Source organism: Macrobrachium rosenbergii, chromosome 4, assembly GCF_040412425.1.
Source record: "Macrobrachium rosenbergii isolate ZJJX-2024 chromosome 4, ASM4041242v1, whole genome shotgun sequence".
Lineage (NCBI taxonomy): Eukaryota > Metazoa > Arthropoda > Malacostraca > Decapoda > Palaemonidae > Macrobrachium > Macrobrachium rosenbergii.
The window spans coordinates 63,077,491-63,095,081 of NC_089744.1; the positions used below are offsets into that span (position 1 = coordinate 63,077,491).

The 17,591-nt window shown below is 36.6% G+C and overlaps 2 protein-coding genes across 4 annotated transcripts in view; one reads left to right on the top strand and one right to left on the bottom strand.

Moving 5' to 3' along the window:
* The window catches only part of LOC136835067 (teneurin-m-like), a 555,645-nt gene that overhangs the window by 53,119 nt on the left and 484,935 nt on the right, over positions 1–17,591 (top strand). The gene's annotated exons all lie outside the window — the stretch shown is intronic.
* On the bottom strand, positions 10,117–10,491 carry LOC136837875 (transformer-2 protein homolog). Its single transcript, XM_067102764.1, has one exon. The coding sequence runs from the start codon at positions 10,489–10,491 to the stop codon at positions 10,117–10,119; it is 375 nt and encodes a 124-aa protein (XP_066958865.1).

The window sequence follows — 17,591 nt, forward strand, 5'->3', positions numbered from 1 at the left end:
TCTCTCTCTCTCTCTCTCTCTCTCTCTCTCTCTTTATTCTCTGCTTACATATTTGCCCACAGTATTTTTGGTGGATGGGAAAATTGCTCTCTCTCTCTCTCTCTCTCTCTCTCTCTCTCTCTCTCTCTCTCTCTCTCTCTCTCTCTCTCTCTCTCTGGGATACCGACCGCCAGCCAGCAACAACAAAATGATACAGTATTATATTTCATCGGGGTCGTAACGATCGACTTTTGGCACCAAATGATGATGAAAGGGCAATGAAGCAGCGGGAGTTCTTCCGGCGAAGTCTCGTGAATAGAAGCGCTGAAATTACTCGACACTGACATTGAAATTACTCGCAGGCACTTACCGTCTTGTAAACTTTAATGTCACTCGAGATGTATTACTGTATCGCCTGGTGACAAGACCGTCTTTGTTATTTTTGGCTAATTGCGGGGTATTAGCAATGCTGTTTTGGATTTGCAGTACCTTGCATTAACTCTTGATGACATAAATACTTGGTTAGAGTGGACTGGGTGTGTGGGTTCGATATTCGGTGGCTTTTTGTACCCTTAACAGTGTGTCTGCGTGATATTATCTTTCATACATATTTAATGCTTTTAATTTTTAACGATGTTTGTCATTCCCTTGTCCAGCTGAGCTGGGGAGGGGATGTAGCCTTTAGTTTGTTCGTTCGTCTGTCTGTCTTGTGAAGTTTTGTGTCCAGGTTTCCAGGTCTAATTAACTGCAAGTTATATTTTGCACGTGAGTATTAGTCCAGGTAAATATTGAGTCACCTTCGCCTGCATTTTATGCCTGAACAAGATTAAGTTCTGCGTTAAGGATGATAAGTTTTGAAATTGAATTCCCATGCTCGGGGATTGGGATTAGCTGTTGATTATAACGACTTCTGTTTTCATTATTGTTTATACCATGGCTTAATTCATATTTTGTGATTTTTATACCATAAGAGTTTTGGTATTTTTTATTGCAAATACCTTTTTAGGTAACTTTAATATCGTATCTGGATGCAATTTATAGACTTGTTTCTGAAATTATTGCAAATACATTTTAAAGCGACTTGTAGCATCGCATTTGGATACAAGTTATGCAATGGTTACTGTAATTATTGCAAATACATTTTTAGGTAACTTGTAGCATCGTATAATGCAATTAATTTACTGGTTACTTTTGCTTTTTATTGTGGATATTTAGCTGTTTCCTGTTTTTATTACGATCTTTATTTGTAGAGACCATAAGCGATTTTCTATAGGAGAGCAAACATCTTCTGTCGTTTTTATTGGCTCTTCAAATAGGGAGTAGTCACATCACAACAAATGCTCCTGAGAGGCGGTCCTTCACAGCCGCCTCTACCTCCACGAACTGGTTTTTTATCCACTTCTCTTTTTCTCTCTCTCTCCTCTCCGTCCCATATCCCTTTCTCTTCCCCAATCCCCCTTCCCACCCCTGCCTCCCTAATCCTTGTCTATGACCCACCCCTGCCTCCCTACCCCTAGATCATCACCCACCCCTACCTCCCTACCCCAAGTCTATGACAACCCCCCCCTGACTGACCTCCTCCACCCTCCCCTCCGGCTCCAATCCTTTGGTAGAGCCATCATTGTTGTGTAGATGGGGCAGGCCGAAGTGCCACCCTATTTGGTATGCTGGGGAAGACGTTTGCTGCATTTGCCCGGATTTGGGGATGGGTTTTTCCCCGTGCTTCCTCATAAGATCCCATAAGTAGACAGGACGGCTGCCTTTATTGAGGCAATACAACAATATCTTTCTCCTCTCTTCCGTTTTTTTTCCTTCGGGTTTCTCTTCGTGCGCTGCCCTTTGTGTGCGTGGACGAGTTTGTACGCGAGTTAGGCTTAATTTCCATTACAATGGGCGTGCACTTTTTTATAGGATGAGCGAGATGATATTTATTATACGTAAAATTACATTTAAACATGATGTAATGACCACTTTTGTAAGAGTGGTCTGCAAGGGGATGTAATTAATGCCTTTATTTGTACAAAGACATTTTGCCTCCTCAGGCATTTTGTAGACATTATAAACTGCCTTTTCAACATGTCGGAAAATTTGGCTTTTTTTAGTATGTTAATTTGACAGCTATCTCTTCACTTTAGAGGGTTAGTTACCCAGTTGTTTAACTGATAGCTGTTAACGCGTATTTGTAAAGGATTCTGATCCTTTAGATGTTGATTTTACTTAAAGGATATAAAAATCTCTGTATTATAGGATAAATAACATGGTATCCTGTTAGGATCTGCTGGTGCATCAGTAATCAACAACGGCTTTTATGTAAAAATAAAAAAATTAATGCATTTGACCTTCAGTACTTAAAATCTTCAGTTGTGGGTAATTATTTTATTTTAAACATTTGCTGTCAATCCTGTTAAGGTGCAGATTGCAAGGAGCATTGATTTTGAGCTGTTAGGGCGCTTGTGACTAAAACGTTTGCTTCTGATGGCTTGTGATGGTAACTCTTTGTTGAAATTAAATTTAAGATGAGTACTATAACTTCTTGCTCTTAGAACAGTTGCTTTTAGACCACGGTTTCCCGACAGGTTAATGATTCTTGATGCATCAGCAGATCCTATAAGGATGCCATGTTATCAATCTACAACACACGGATGTTAATATCATTTAAGGATAATCAACATCTAAAGGATAAGAAAACCTTTGAATTTTAGACAAAACTTCTGTCGTGCAACATACATGCCTTCACAGCTATCAATGAAATAAACGGGTAAAGGACACTTTATAGAAGAATTAGCTGTCGAATTAACAAACTAAGATACACCAAATTTTCAGGCATTACTGTTTGTATATCCAAAATTAGATGCCATTTTACGCTGTGGGTGGGGCGATTTCGTGTAAAAGGTTGAGTATGTGAATACTCGCAGACTTTGTTTATCTCTGAGGCAGCATTATTACATACAAACCCTCCCAGCTTTATGTCCACAGTTTGGAAAATCTAGACAGAATTTTTCATATACATTGAAGATTATTGTTGGTAAATGACATCTTTTAGGTTTCAGGTTATAGAGCTGAATCAGTTAGGATGTTCATGAAAGGGTCATAAAGCAGTGAAACCAAATGGCCATTGGGTACGATCGGGTTTAGGTTCTTAGGACTAATCTTACTGGAATTTCATGCTGATGCCTGTTGATTCATACGGTAGATATCTTCTCTTTGTGATTCTGTTCTAAACTGTCTACATATTTTAATGTATTTTGAATTCATGGCTTACGGGAGGGATTATGTCTTGTTCCGATTTCTTTTTGTGAACTTGGGACTTTGTTGAGTTGACTCTTGAAAAAGAGATCAAACATTTTTAATTTTATATCCTGCAGGTAGGATTTTTGTTGAAAGACATCTCAGTCTTAGAAGATGTGCCCGCGGATGGGCGCTTCATAATTGTATTCATGGCGAGAAATTATTTTAATTTCAAAATTCCAAGTAAAAAGCATCGTCTTTGTGAATGCTTTGTGTGAGGATGGCGCTACTCAAAAGCATGTTTTCTTTCAAAGCCAGATTTTTGCATAAGAAACCGAAGCTATTTTCAGAAGGTTGGAGGGTAATCCAGCTCGTGATATGCTTTTCATCTATGTTTATACGAGCAACTCTTGTACGCCTTAAATCTATTTGATGAATCTCGTATTGGGTTTGATTACAGTGTGTGCCTAATTCATTTCAGTGTGATTTGAATTTTGTGGGTGTTGACTGGTCTTGTGGGGGTAAAATTCCCAATGATCTATTTTTTTTTTTTTTTTTTTTTTTACTTCATTTCCAGATCTATCGAAGGTCGTTCAAAGTTCTCCCCACTTTTTGAGAATATTTCCAGTATTCTGAGGTTGCGCTCATGACATGTCGCTTATTAGTTTCGAATTACATGCCTTTAAAGCTAACCAGTGGACCTTCAATGCTCATGTTAGTTAGTACGAGTTTATTATTACAACTATCTTCCCTGTGTCTATAGTATCATGGGACCCAGGTTTCTCTGAGAGCGCATGCGCAAAATTTATACTTTCATAGGGAAACCGCTTGAAAATGTATTGCTTAGCGAAGGGATAAAAAAATGCCACCGACCTAATGCAGGGGCTTCCTAGCTACACTTTTTAGAAAAGAGGTCATAAAAGTGCTATTGACTTCTAATACATGCTTCATAGCTACACTTTTTTTTTCTTTCTTTTTTTTTGAAAAGATGGAATTTCACAGTGGCAGCTGATCATAAGAAGCTCTAGAACTAGTTTAAAGAACCGTTAAGGTAATGTAATTTAAACTGGTTTCCACATGATTTTGAACTTAGAGCATGGGAAATGTGGCGTATATGAAAAGGCTAAGTAGACTTCAGAATCACCAAGTAATTAACTTCCTGTAGTGGGAATTTTGCCCGAGGGACCGAGTAAGAGTTTTTTTGTATGGTGAGGATATATTAGTATAAACTGAGCTATACATTTAATCTTCACTAGTTTTGGGCATCAGACTAAGATTGGAAAATCTAGAGCTGATCGTTAGATATTGATAAAGTTATAAATATTCATTTACTTTAAAACAAAGTTTGTGTAGAGCTATTTGCAGACCAGGGGTATAATTTATCTCGGAAATTGCCGAAAATATCGAAAAATTGATAGAACAATAATTATTGTTGGGAAAAACGCTTTTATCACCGATTTTGGCAAACGCTTATGCCAGACTTTCCGGTCCCTTAGATGGCTTTGGATATGTTCTTCATTAACATAGGCTTTAATTAAATTCCAAAGATTGTAACAATTCTTTGCAGTTTACCTATCTTAGTTATTGCTAGGTTTGTTTGCATGTGACGTAATGGCTATTTCTGGGCCCCAGTTATTATGGCATTTGCTCAGCCATTGCGGTCTGGGAGAGCGCGCGTTAAAAACAAAGAGCGTCAGAATGGCCCTTCTTATTTTTGGTGAATTTTAGCCACAAGCGAAAGAGAGAGAGGGAGAACAGCAGTCGAGTTCCTTTGTGAATTAAGAGTACCATGAGATGCGTGAGAAGTGGAGTGCACTTCATCATTGGCTTTAACGAGGTCCTCAGGGATTAAATCAATACGGCAAAATTGGTAACGTCCGAATTATCACCCGAACGAGAAGAGGATCAAAGAACCATAAATTCGTTTTGGGCTGTAATTAGCGTCTTCTAGTTGTTTGTCAAGAGATTTGTTCTCTGTCAGAGAGTCACGAGGGCGCCTAATGAGTTTTGTGGCAAGATCTTTAATGTTTTTCTGTTCACCTATGCTTCGGCTCACTCCAAGTTTTTTTGGTAATAGGTTTCTGAGCGCTTCCTCACTCAGATGCATTAGCAAGTTTGTCATTTACCAAGAGCAGACATCAAGTGCAGTGAACTGGTTCTCCCACAATAGATAAAACAGACGTTTTCAGTAATCAATAGAACCCCTCCCCCCTTTAACTTTGGACCCGTTCTTGTCTTTTGTTCTCCGTAATGCCTTGCAGCTACGCCATTAATTGTATTCCAACACTCCCTGAGATTGCATCCATGATATGAATAGGAAACCATACAGGTCCCTGCAGGACCTTTGTTAACTCAAGATCTCTGCTCAAGGTTAGGCGCTCTTACTGAGTCATCATTATTCGTGTCTCTTTTCTGTGTGTGTACATATATATATATATATATATATATATATATATATATATATATATATATATATATATATATATATGTGTGTGTGTGTGTGTGTACATAATATATATGTGTGTGATATATATACATACATAAATATATATATATATATATATATATACATATATATATATATATATATATATATATATATATATATATATATATATATATATATATATTATATATATATAACGAACGCACTATTGCTGAGCTGCTCTGTAGTATAATATCGAAAATTTTTAGGCAGAATAGAACAACAGTATGAGTGGCTATCCTTACCAGGTTTTCATTAAATTATGTTTTTGAAACGAGGTTTTCTATTACCAATTACTCCTGTATTAAACTCAGCCTTGTAATAACGATACATTATTAATTACTTTCTGGTCCGTTGCGAGTCTGATTTGTAATGTTGCTTCATTATATTAAAAAAATATATATATATATATATATATATATATATATATATATATATATATATATATATATATGTGTGTGTGTGTGTGTGTGTATATGTATGTATGTGTGGATGTGATATACATATATATATGTGTGTGTGTATGTATGTATGTACACAGTCAAGTTCTTGCAGTCTAGTACATTCTAGTACCATATATACAATTGATCGTTGATGCCGCTCTGAAAACTTTAAAGATTCGATAAGTGGTAATAATGTTTAAATAAAGATAAATATTTTTTTAAAATTTCCAATTCATGGTTTCCATAGCGGCATTGTCATCGAAAACGAGCTGAATGTTCTTCATTATTTATGTCAGAGCTGCCTCATTTCCAGAGAGAAGTGGTATGATGACTAATTGAGTCTCCCGAATGCATCGAGAGTTAATCATTATTCAAGAGTTGTTCTCACCCAAGGCCTTTTCAATAGCTCATTCCACTGGCAAAATAAAAAAAAAAAGAAGCATCGGGATTCTGAGCAGTCTCTCTCTCTCTCTCTCTCTCTCTCTCTCTCTCTCTCTCTCTCTCTCTCTCTCTCTAGGTTACTAGGGAACAGCTTATAATAATACCTCCACCCAGAAGAGGAAGACGATACTGTAGGTGTATCTTATGCCTCTCTCTCTCTTCCAGTCTACGATCAGGAGTCTGTACTTGAGTAAGGGCATCTTAACCTGACAACATCTCTCTCTCTCTCTCTTTCTGGGTTACTAGGGAAGAGATTATGACAGTAACTCTAACCAGGGGAAGACCAGACGTGTGTCATATGCCTCTCTCTTCCCCTCAACGATCAGGAGTCCGTACTTGCATGATGCATTTCAACTTGACATCGTCTCTCTCTCTCTCTCTCTCTCTCTCTCTCTCTCTCTCTCTCTCTCTCTCTCTCTCTCTCTCAGATACAGACACATACACACACACGCCCAGTTGTACCTTTTGAAATTTTCCAGACTTCACAAAGATGCAAGCTAGAGGCATGTTCTCTAGATTTTTAATAAGATATCCCATATTGTATCAGATGTCCCGTTTCTTCAAGGCGAGGCCTTGAGGCCTGTTCATTTAATCTGATGCTAACGACGGGACGCCTGGCTATCCCCACCCCCCTCCTCTTCTCTCACTTCCCCCCCTCCCCTCCTCTCCAACGTTCAGTTACCTTTCTTGCTGTTATGGGTGATCGCTGAGGTTCTGCTGAGTTTTCCTTTTACTCGTTACCGCGGTTATATTGAGTTTTCGTTTGTTTTTTTATATTACAACGAGTTTTGTTTTATTGCTAAAGTTATACCTAATTATGTAGTTTATTGTTTTCTATTTTTTTTTACCGGAAATGTAGTGAGTTTACATTGTTTTCTTGATGTTGTAGTGAGTTTTCATTATACGTTTTCTGAGGTTCTAGTGAGTTTTCATTTTATTTTTGTTGGCGCTTACCGTGAGTTTTTACCATTCTTTTAATGGGAATATTGTAGACTATTATTTGAAGGTTTTTTACAGAGTCTGTAGTGAGTTTTCATTTTATTTTCAATGAGGATGTAGTGAGTTTTCATTTTAGATTATACTGAAAGTTTTTGTGTGTTCTCATTATATTTTTTATTGAGGTTATTTTGAGTTTCATTTTGAATTTTACTCCGGTAAAATATAATTTTGATTTTAATTTAATTGTGGTTTCAGTGAATTTTAATTATATTTATTGAGGTTATAATGTATTATTTCTTTTCCTTTTCATTGAGATTTTAGTGAGAGGTAACTAATTAAACTCATGGTACAGTGAGTTTTAATTTAATAATTTTTGACCGAGGTTCTAGTGTGTGAGTAATATTATCCTGAGGATATAATAGCCTTTCATTTTATTTTGTTCTGAGGTTAGAGTGAGTTTCCGTTCTACTTTGTCATTGTGATTATAATGAGTCCTTATATAATTTTTTAAAAATTATAGCGAGCTTTCATTTTATTTTCGCGCTGATAATGCACCTTTCATATACGATTTGATTAACGCTTTTCGTTTTCCTACGGGAACAGTAAAATACTCGTGTAATCAGTTGTGTTGATTTTTATTGTACTTTTTATTAGTTTTCTGTAAAGGAAACTATTGTGCTGGCTTTGTCTGTCAGTCCGCACTTTTTTTCTGTCCGCACTTTTTTCTGTCCGCACTTTTCCTGTCCGCCCTCAGATCTTAAAAATTACTGAGGCTAGAGGGCTGCAAATCGGTATGTTGATCATCCACCATCCAATCATCAAACAACAAATTGCAGCCCTCTAGCTTCAGTAGTTTTTATTTCATTTAAGGTTAAGATTAGCCATAATCATGCCTGTGGCAACGATGTAGGATAGGCCACCACCTGGCCGTGGTTAAAGTTTCATGGCCGCGGCTCTTACAGCATTATACCGAGACCACCGAAAGATAGATCTATTTTCGGTTGCCTTGATTATAAGCTGTAGCGGCTGTATAGAAAACTCTATTGCTCCCCGAAGAAACTTCGTTGCATTTTTTACTTGTTTCTATTAAGCATAGGCTACCTATTAAAGAGATGTAGTAGCTTTGTTAAGGACTAACGTTTTCTTGACATTAAAATGTTTGTGCTTTGATTACCTTAGTTTGTACAGAGTATGCCTCTGTCCTGTTTAGGTCATTAGCTTACGGTGTTCCCATCTGCTGTCACCTCATGCGGTGCACTGTAGGCATTACTTAAGCTTCTTTGCAACGTGCCTTCGGCCCCTAGCTGCAACCCCTTTCGTTCCTTTTACTGTACCTCCTTTCATACTCGCTTTCTTCCATCTTACCTTCCACCCTCTCCTAACAATTGATTCATAGCGCAACTGCGAGGTTTTCCTCCTGTTACACCTTTCAAACCTTTTACTGTCAATTTCCGTTTCAGCGCTGAAAGACCTCATAGGTCCCAGTGCTTGGCCTTTGGCCTAAATTCTATTTTCAGTTCAGTTCAATCAAATGTGCTGTCCAGTGTAACTTGGGATTTACTCCTATTATTATCTTTTTGTGTGTGTGTGTGTGTGTGTGTTTGTTGGTTTCCACATATCACAAACTCATTGATTGGAAAATTTCCTGGCTTATGATCATTACCGATGACTCGAAATTAATGGGCATTCGAAATGCATAGGCTGCCACCATTGATTACACTAATAATCACCATTTCCGGTGTACCTCCGTTCGTTTTATCTTTCTATCTTTCTTTCCACGCTCTTCTAACAATTGTGTTAGTGCAACTGCGAGCTTTTCCTCCTGTTAGACTTTTCAAAGCTCTTTTACTCCCAATTTCCCCTTCAACGCTGAAAGACCTCATTGGTCCCAGCGCTTGTCCTTTGCCCTAAATTTTATATTCCCGTTCAAATTATTATTATTATTTATTATTATTATTATTATTATTATTATTATTATTATTATTATTATTATTATTATTATTATCATTATTATTTAGCAGATTAACAAGATCATTGAGTCCAATTTATAGACTTTAATAGCGCTGGGCGTAGATCTTTTAAATGACTACTGTATATTACAGTACGGTGACGTTAAAGAGGTTTGACAGCTTAGTGGAAAGAGATAGAAGGAAACGGATAGAAAGTGAAATGCATAAAACAATGCAACTGGGGACGAATGGATGTTGCTGGCAATCTTTAGTGATGTTTACGGTGTGCCACACAAAACACCTTGTGTGCGGGCACCACCAGCGGGGATCGCCAACAATATTCCCCGACACCAACACCACCAACGTACCGCATGCAATGAACTAAGTTAGGAATATTATCATCGAAGTGGAATTTTTTATAGGAGTCTTTCGTAGGAGAATCTTCAGTGGAAGAGTATTTGAACCGCATCCATTACTATAACACAATCACCACTACGACCAGCACTATATATGACACCATCTCTATCACCACCATCCCTGTCACCACCATCCGCTATTCCTATCACCACTATTTCTATCCCCACCATCTCTATCCCCACCATCACTATCACCACCATCATTATCTCCACCATCCCTATCACCACCATCCCTGTCACCACCATCCACTATTCCTATCACCATTATCTCTATCCCCACCATCTCTATCCCCACCATCACTATCACCACCATCCTTATCACCACCATCCCTATCACCACCATCCTTATTACCACCATCCCCATCCCCACCATCTCTATCCCCACCATCTCTATCACCACCATCTTCATCTCCACCATCTCTGTCACCACCATCTCTATCCCCACCATCTCTGTCACCAGCCTCTCTATCACCACCAAACGATGCGATTCCGACGGTGTTGCACACAATGGAAATCTCACGTGCCGAAGCACACAAAGGAAAGTCTTCCAGAAATTTCAACTCCCGCGTATTTGTAAACTTCCACAAAACGCCATTTTTCCCGGATATCATCCTTGCTTGACATGGTTGCTTTTTATTGGCGTGAAAAACCTTTCCACTCTTCTCTCTCTCTCTCTCTCTCTCTCTCTCTCTCTCTCTCTCTCTCTCTCTCTCTTCAAGGGGATTTCTTTAGCTTCTGTAACGTTCTTTGTTTAATCCTTTTAGAGTTTTTTTACCATTTTTTGTCTTTATTTATTTCATCATTTTAATCATCATTATTTATTTTATCATTTTTTTTGTTACGCCTCTGTTTCATCGGCTTTCTTTCTTGTTATTTTTCATCGTCTTTCTTTTTGTTTCAATATCATTTACTCTCTTGCAACCTGTATTATAAATCTCGTGGCTGTGAACAACATCTGCAGTAATAGTTTGTTCCCTTTGGTGTTATGATGCATTGCAAGGTCTGTTCCGTCTAGCCTAATTATTTAAAACCATTTTCACGCAAATTATGATATAGGCCTATGCCTTGTACATGGACTTTGAATAATGATTTTTCGTTTTCAGGCAATGCTATATTTATATTTCACGTTCATGCCGGAGACACATGCAAATACTGAAGTCTTTTTCGCAAATAATTGGAGGTCACTTTTACCACACCAGAGAGTTTGCATTACCGGGCGAATTCATTTGGTATGTCTGTCTCTGTCTTCAGTGACGGTGGCTGAGTCGAGTTCTACTGACAAGTGAAACTTTTCAAAGAGCTGTCGTGGGTGTTGCAGTCCTTTTGACATTTTGACGTAATATTTGCCCTCATGTCGTGGAATGCCTGCCATCGTGAAGCGATTTCGAAACCTACTGGGGTCCAGGTCATAGCTGAAGGCGATTGAATATGTTATTCATTCGGTTTTTTGTTTTTACTCGTGGGCATCCCATTTGAGTTTAAAGATGTCGAACCTAATGCGTAATGATGATGATAATAATAATAATAGTAAACTTATGCAGAAACTACCTCATATACATACACGAAAATATGTGTGTATATATATATATATATATATATATATATATATATATATATATATATATATATATATATATATATATATATATATATATATATATACACATACATACATACATACTTGGCGTAATGGCTGAAAGCAAATATTATCGGGTTTGAATCTAATACCATATATAAGAATTACTAAGTATCTCTAAAGACGAATCTTATGAATAAGATACATCCATCGGAACAACCTGTATCACCCCCTTGAAAAGAATAATGTCTTATGCATGTTTTTTTATAATGTGAGGGTGGTTTTCATAAGCCTCCGGTGTTTCGACTTTTAAATAGAAACCAAAAGTAGCCTTAAAAACCTTAAGCGTAATTATTCATTAGACTTTATAATGCATTCTAGCCAATGGGTCAGTGATGATGTTCTCCATGACAGGCGATGTTAGAATATTAATGAGACGAATATCGAGCGTATTTTCTATATTCTTTAATAAGATATCGAGTTGACTGATCGATATTGTAAGCTGTGCTGAGACATTTTAATTTAAAAATAATTAAAAAATTTTAAAACTTTTTTTAAGGTGCTGACAAAACTAAGAGAAATGGGAAATGATAAGTCTGAAGAGTTTTTTTCCTGGTCGATAACATAGTTTTGAATATTGCCAGCAGTCTTTCCTTAAGTTCGGTCGAGACGGAGAACGAGGGGAAATAAAGAGCATGAGAAAAAAGTAAAGATAATTGACGTTATTCCATTTCGATGAAGTATTTCATCAGGTAAAGTATTTTTTTTTATTTGGCCCATCGATTAAAGTATTTTCTTCCTGAATTAAAGTATTAGGGTCACAAGGTTTGATGAGAGCTGAATATTTTACTTGTTGCCACGAAGGACATTTTATACTCCTATTGTGAATTCTCATAAATAAATAAGGATGAGCGTTAATATACTCAATTGACAAATAGGTTTTCATATATTTTTTTCGGTTGCTAAGAGCTAGGGAATCCTATTTCTTTTCTTTGGTGGTTATTGATGCATAACCTTATTCTATTTTACAATGTAGCTGTCTTTTGTGCTCAGTATGATGGAGTATTTCCTTGTGTTAGAATGGTTTCACAAGATAGTAATACTTGAAGAAACTTCTAAGTGCTTCTGAATAAGTGACATGTAATAGAATAGTCCATTTGTAAAACGCAGGCTTTCAGTAAAGTATTGGCCATGTTATCGATGTCCATATATATGAAAAACGTAAGAATAATGATATATATTTTATGTTTATTTGTTAGTTAGCATTTCTGGTTAGCCCGACATTTTTTTGGCGTTTTCACTCGCCCAAAATATCTCGGGCTAACCAGAAATGCTTAACTAACAAAAAAACATAAAGTATATAACATTATTCTAAATGCTTTATATATATATATATATATATATATATATATATATATATATATATATATATATATATATATATATATATATATATATATCATCTCTGTGACACTTTTGTTCACAAACTTTAGGCTGCAAATGTCATTTGATATCCAGTCCGTCCTACCTCGGAAATGATACCGAATGGGAATTATAATTGAAAAGTGATATTCACATGGTGGACTCGAACCACCGATTCCAGCCATCTCGGACTTCAGTGGCCAGGGCTCTTACCACTGGACTGTCAAGAGAGGGGATATATATATATATATATATATATATATATATATATATATATATATATATATATATATATATGTATATATAATATTATAAAATTAAGTGACGAGGTCTGTTACCACTGAACTGTCAAGATATATATATATATATATATATATATATATATATATATATATATATATATATATATATATATATATATATATATATGTGTGTGTGTGTGTGTGTGTGTGTGTGTGTGTGTGTGTGTGTGTGATGTATACTCATATGCATACACTTATAATAAAAATCCATAGTTTATGTACATGCGCATAAGCAGATGGTAAAACACTGCTGAAGCATTCGTTCAGATATCCTTTCACTCAGCGTACCTTGAACAAGTTCTCAGCATAGACAGCGGTCGTCCCGACGACAAAGCCGAGCTAGTTAATACCCGAAGGGATTGAGTGGGGACATCAATGAGAATTGATGGTAACCATTTCGTTTCGTCGACTGCCTACGGTTACTTCGAGAGCTGTCACCCGAGTCTTGCGGGTTTTGGGACGCATACCCCCCGCTAAGCCTCGGGTAAAGTGGCTGGAACAGATACCGCTGGGAAAAAATGTTGGACCTCTATCGTTACGGTTATATGCTGACTTAATTACCCGGCAGAGCTTCATACAAATTGTCCATTTGTGTGCATAGATATATATTTTTTTGCCTTACTGTATTTCATGAATTGTTTTTTGTCCTTTGCATGTAAATGGAAAGATTCAAGTTTATTTGATTCACTTCTGAAATAAGTAACATATTTAGTTATTTTTAAGATGAAATGTAACTGGCCGTATTTTTTCAAAAGGAAATGATAAGATTTCACGTAGAAGTATGAATAAAACGGGTAAATCTTCCCAACCACAAAGGGGCCTTCAAGAAAAGTTCGAGGATCTCGAAATTGAAACAGAACAACCAGAGAGAGAGAGAGAGAGAGAGAGAGAGAGCTCCGTAGGTGATATATGGAAGGGCGAGGCGTTCTGAAGTCGTTTGTCAAGATCAGGAGAAAAGAGTAAAACCCACCGTACACGTCTTCCCATGGACACTACTCCCCCCTTCATCCATCCCCCTACCCACAACCCTCCTTACCCAGAGACCGTTCTTTCCCCACCCCCTCGCTAACCATTCCTTTCCCCACCTGTTTTGTTCGTTATCTATATAGATTTTTTTTATCCACGCTGGTGCGGTTCTTGTTGCGATTAGTACACTTCAGGGTTGCTGTCCTAGCTTGGTTTGATTCCTTTGTTTCGGATCAGGGACAAGGATTTTAGAATTGTTGGCGTGTCGTCTTATTCAGTAACGTGTTTTTTGGGTAGAGTATTTACTTAATTTTACACTTTATGTAATTGATGTTGTAGGATTTTTTACCAATTATCTGATATTTTTGGACTGAAGACTTTTGAAAAATTGATGTTGACAAAAGATTTCTTTTGCATCGGGGAAAAGACGACCACCAGTGTCCGCTTACCATCAGATTCCTAATTCACTGTTTAAGACAGAGTACAATCGTTTTCCAGAACAAGGGCCAAGGGTAGCAACCCCATCCCAAAACATTTTATGAGAGCTGCAATGCTAAGCTTCCCTTGTAGAAAGTTAAGTATACCTTAGTTTACCAGACCACTGAGCTGACTAACAGCTCTCCTAGGGCTGGCCCGAAGGGTTAGACTTATTTTACGTGGCTAAGAACCAATTGGTTACTTAGCCAAGGGACCTACAGCTTATTATGGAATCGGAACCACATTATACCGAGAAATGAATTTCTATCACCAGAAATAAATTCCTCTAACTCTTCAACAGCCGGCCGGGGAATCGAACTCCGGCCCAACGAGTATCAGTCTACAGCTCTACCGACTCACCAAGGAAGAGCTTTTCCTTGTAGGATTATGTATATATATGTGTGTTTGTTTGTTTGTTTGTTTGTTTGTGTGTGTGTGTGTGTGTGTGTAGATACATGCATACATCACGTGTCATTGTGATTTTAAGGACTCACGGGAGGACTGGATAGATGCTCAGTATTTGTAGTAAATGTGTGTATTTTTCTTACTGTGTCCTTTTTCTTGTTTTGCCCAATCGTTTGCTGGTTTTCTGTTGTTGTTTTCATGGTCAGTATTTTTCAGGAGTTCCTGCCTTTTTTTCAGTGCGTGACATGACTGCCCAATGTATTTTTTGAATATTTATTCAGACAAGATGTAGCTTTCATTTTTTGTTGGGAATGTTGTATATGTACGTTTAATACTACTCTACTCTTTCTAGAATGGATCTGATACTGATAATAACTAAAGCCTAAAGACGCTTGTATAATGGAGCTAATGACACTACGTATTTCCTTTGAATAGGTAGATTGAATTGGTAGATTTTTTTGGTCCAATGCATTACAGGCAAATTCCAACAACGGAAGGAAATAAATAACATTCCTATCATAGTTTTCTTTCATTTGTTACCACCTTTCGTTTCGACCATTTGTCATTCTCATCCATACTGCTTGTTGTTGTGATATTATACATAAATCTTAAGTAAGGTGCAGGTGGGCTAATGAGGAAAAAAGTATAAGCTGAGAAAGATCACATAGGGACAAAACATGTCATTCATAAATTGATGTGATAATGAATTTGTTTGAACTAATTATTTATAAATGAATTTTATAACCTAATGATTGAATTACATGATGTGATATGATGAGATATATTTGCAGCAAGTTATAGACAGTAATTTTTCATTATTAATTAATTATTGTGATTACAAACTTGTATGCTGAAAATGGCGTGTGGGTAGTAAGCTGTTTTGATGAGTTTTTTGCTAGTGTAGAAAGTTAAGGGGGATGAATGAGAGTGTCTTTATTTTATTAACGTATACTATTTTGGAAATGTGTATTCTAAACGGATTTATTTTATTTTTTTAAGTTGTACTATTTTGGGAATGTGTATTCTAAACGGATTTATTTTATTTTGTTAACGTTGTACAATTTTGGGAATGTGTATTCTAAACGGATTTGTTTTATTTTGTTAAGTTGTACTATTTTGGGAATGTAAATTCTAAACGGATTTATTTTATTTTATTAAGTTATACTATTTTGGGAATGTGTATTCTAAACGGATTTGTTTTATTTTGTTAAGTTGTACCATTTTGGGAATGTGTATTCTAAACGGATTTATTTTATTTGATTAAGTTATACTATTTTGGGAATGTGTATTCTAAACGGATTTGTTTTATTTTGTTAAGTTGTACTATTTTGGGAATGTGTATTCTAACCGGATTTATTTTATTTTATTAACTTATACTATTTTAGGAATGTGTATTCTAAACGGATTTGTTTTATTTTGTTAAGTTATACTATTTTGGGGATGTGTGTTCTACACGGATTTATTTTATTTTGTTAAGTTATACCATTCAGGAAATGTCTTTTATCTGATTAAGTTACAGTATTTTGGAAAAGTGCATTCTAAACGAACCGGTGTTCTTTTATAAGTTGCGTACGATATCTTCTCTCCGGCGCTGACATTGAGTTAACATATTTCTCACGAGGTGTTTTGCATCCGCTGGGTAACCTCGGCACACCATCCATCTTTTTGCGAATTGCTCCTCTGCCAAATGTTCCACAGACCTCGGCAGTCGAAAAGAAAGACCCAGCGAAGAGTGAAGTCTTTGGAGAGGGGCAGCAGCTAAGAACTTCGAAGAGGAATCGTCTTCGAGAAAGGAAGAGTCTTGCCTCCTCCGTGTGATGTATTGAGTGAGTCCCTCCGAAGGTGCTTGTTGCTTACCGAGCGGTGACTTGTGGTGACTTTTGTATTGACATTGTTTTCACTGGTGATCGATAACCCGGCTTGTTTTTGGGTGATGGTGATGGTCGAGTCTTCGGTTTTGTTTCTTGGGCAGTATGGTATTTATTGTTGTTCCTCTCCTGGGCAGATGATTGGATCACTGATTTAAGGTTTAGTTCGTTTCGGAATTTATCGCATACGTTTTGGTGTACGTACCTAAATGTTCTAAGCATATGTATTTTTTATAATATATTATTTTGATGTATTTGACTTTTTTTTTCAAATTTCATTTAGCGGAAGTATTGTGTATCTGGCTGAATTTATAGAATTATTTCACGTCACAAACACTCGTTAAAACTATTAGGTCATCACTGACGAAAATACTTTTATTTGTTATATATTGCAATTTGTAAGCGGGGAAAAAATCTCAGTCATTTTCACCTCATGATATTCATATAATTCATACATGCATTACTATTAATACTTCCACTCTTGATACCATATAATTATACAACCAACAGATGAAAATGCTGACATTGATTAAAAAGTAAAACGGATAATAGATTCGGTGAACCTCTCTCTCTCTCTCTCTCTCTCTCTCTAATTCGCACAATTACCGTTTTATAACTACAATGTTAAGTGAGCGATACATTTAGCACACACTTTTCCAAATTCATTGTTCCACTGTTTGTGGACAACCGTATTG

Bases quoted from the DNA above. Each gene is read 5' to 3' on its own strand.
- LOC136837875 (XM_067102764.1), bottom strand. From the start codon at position 10,491: ATGATATCCGGGAAAAATGGCGTTTTGTGGAAGTTTACAAATACGCGG.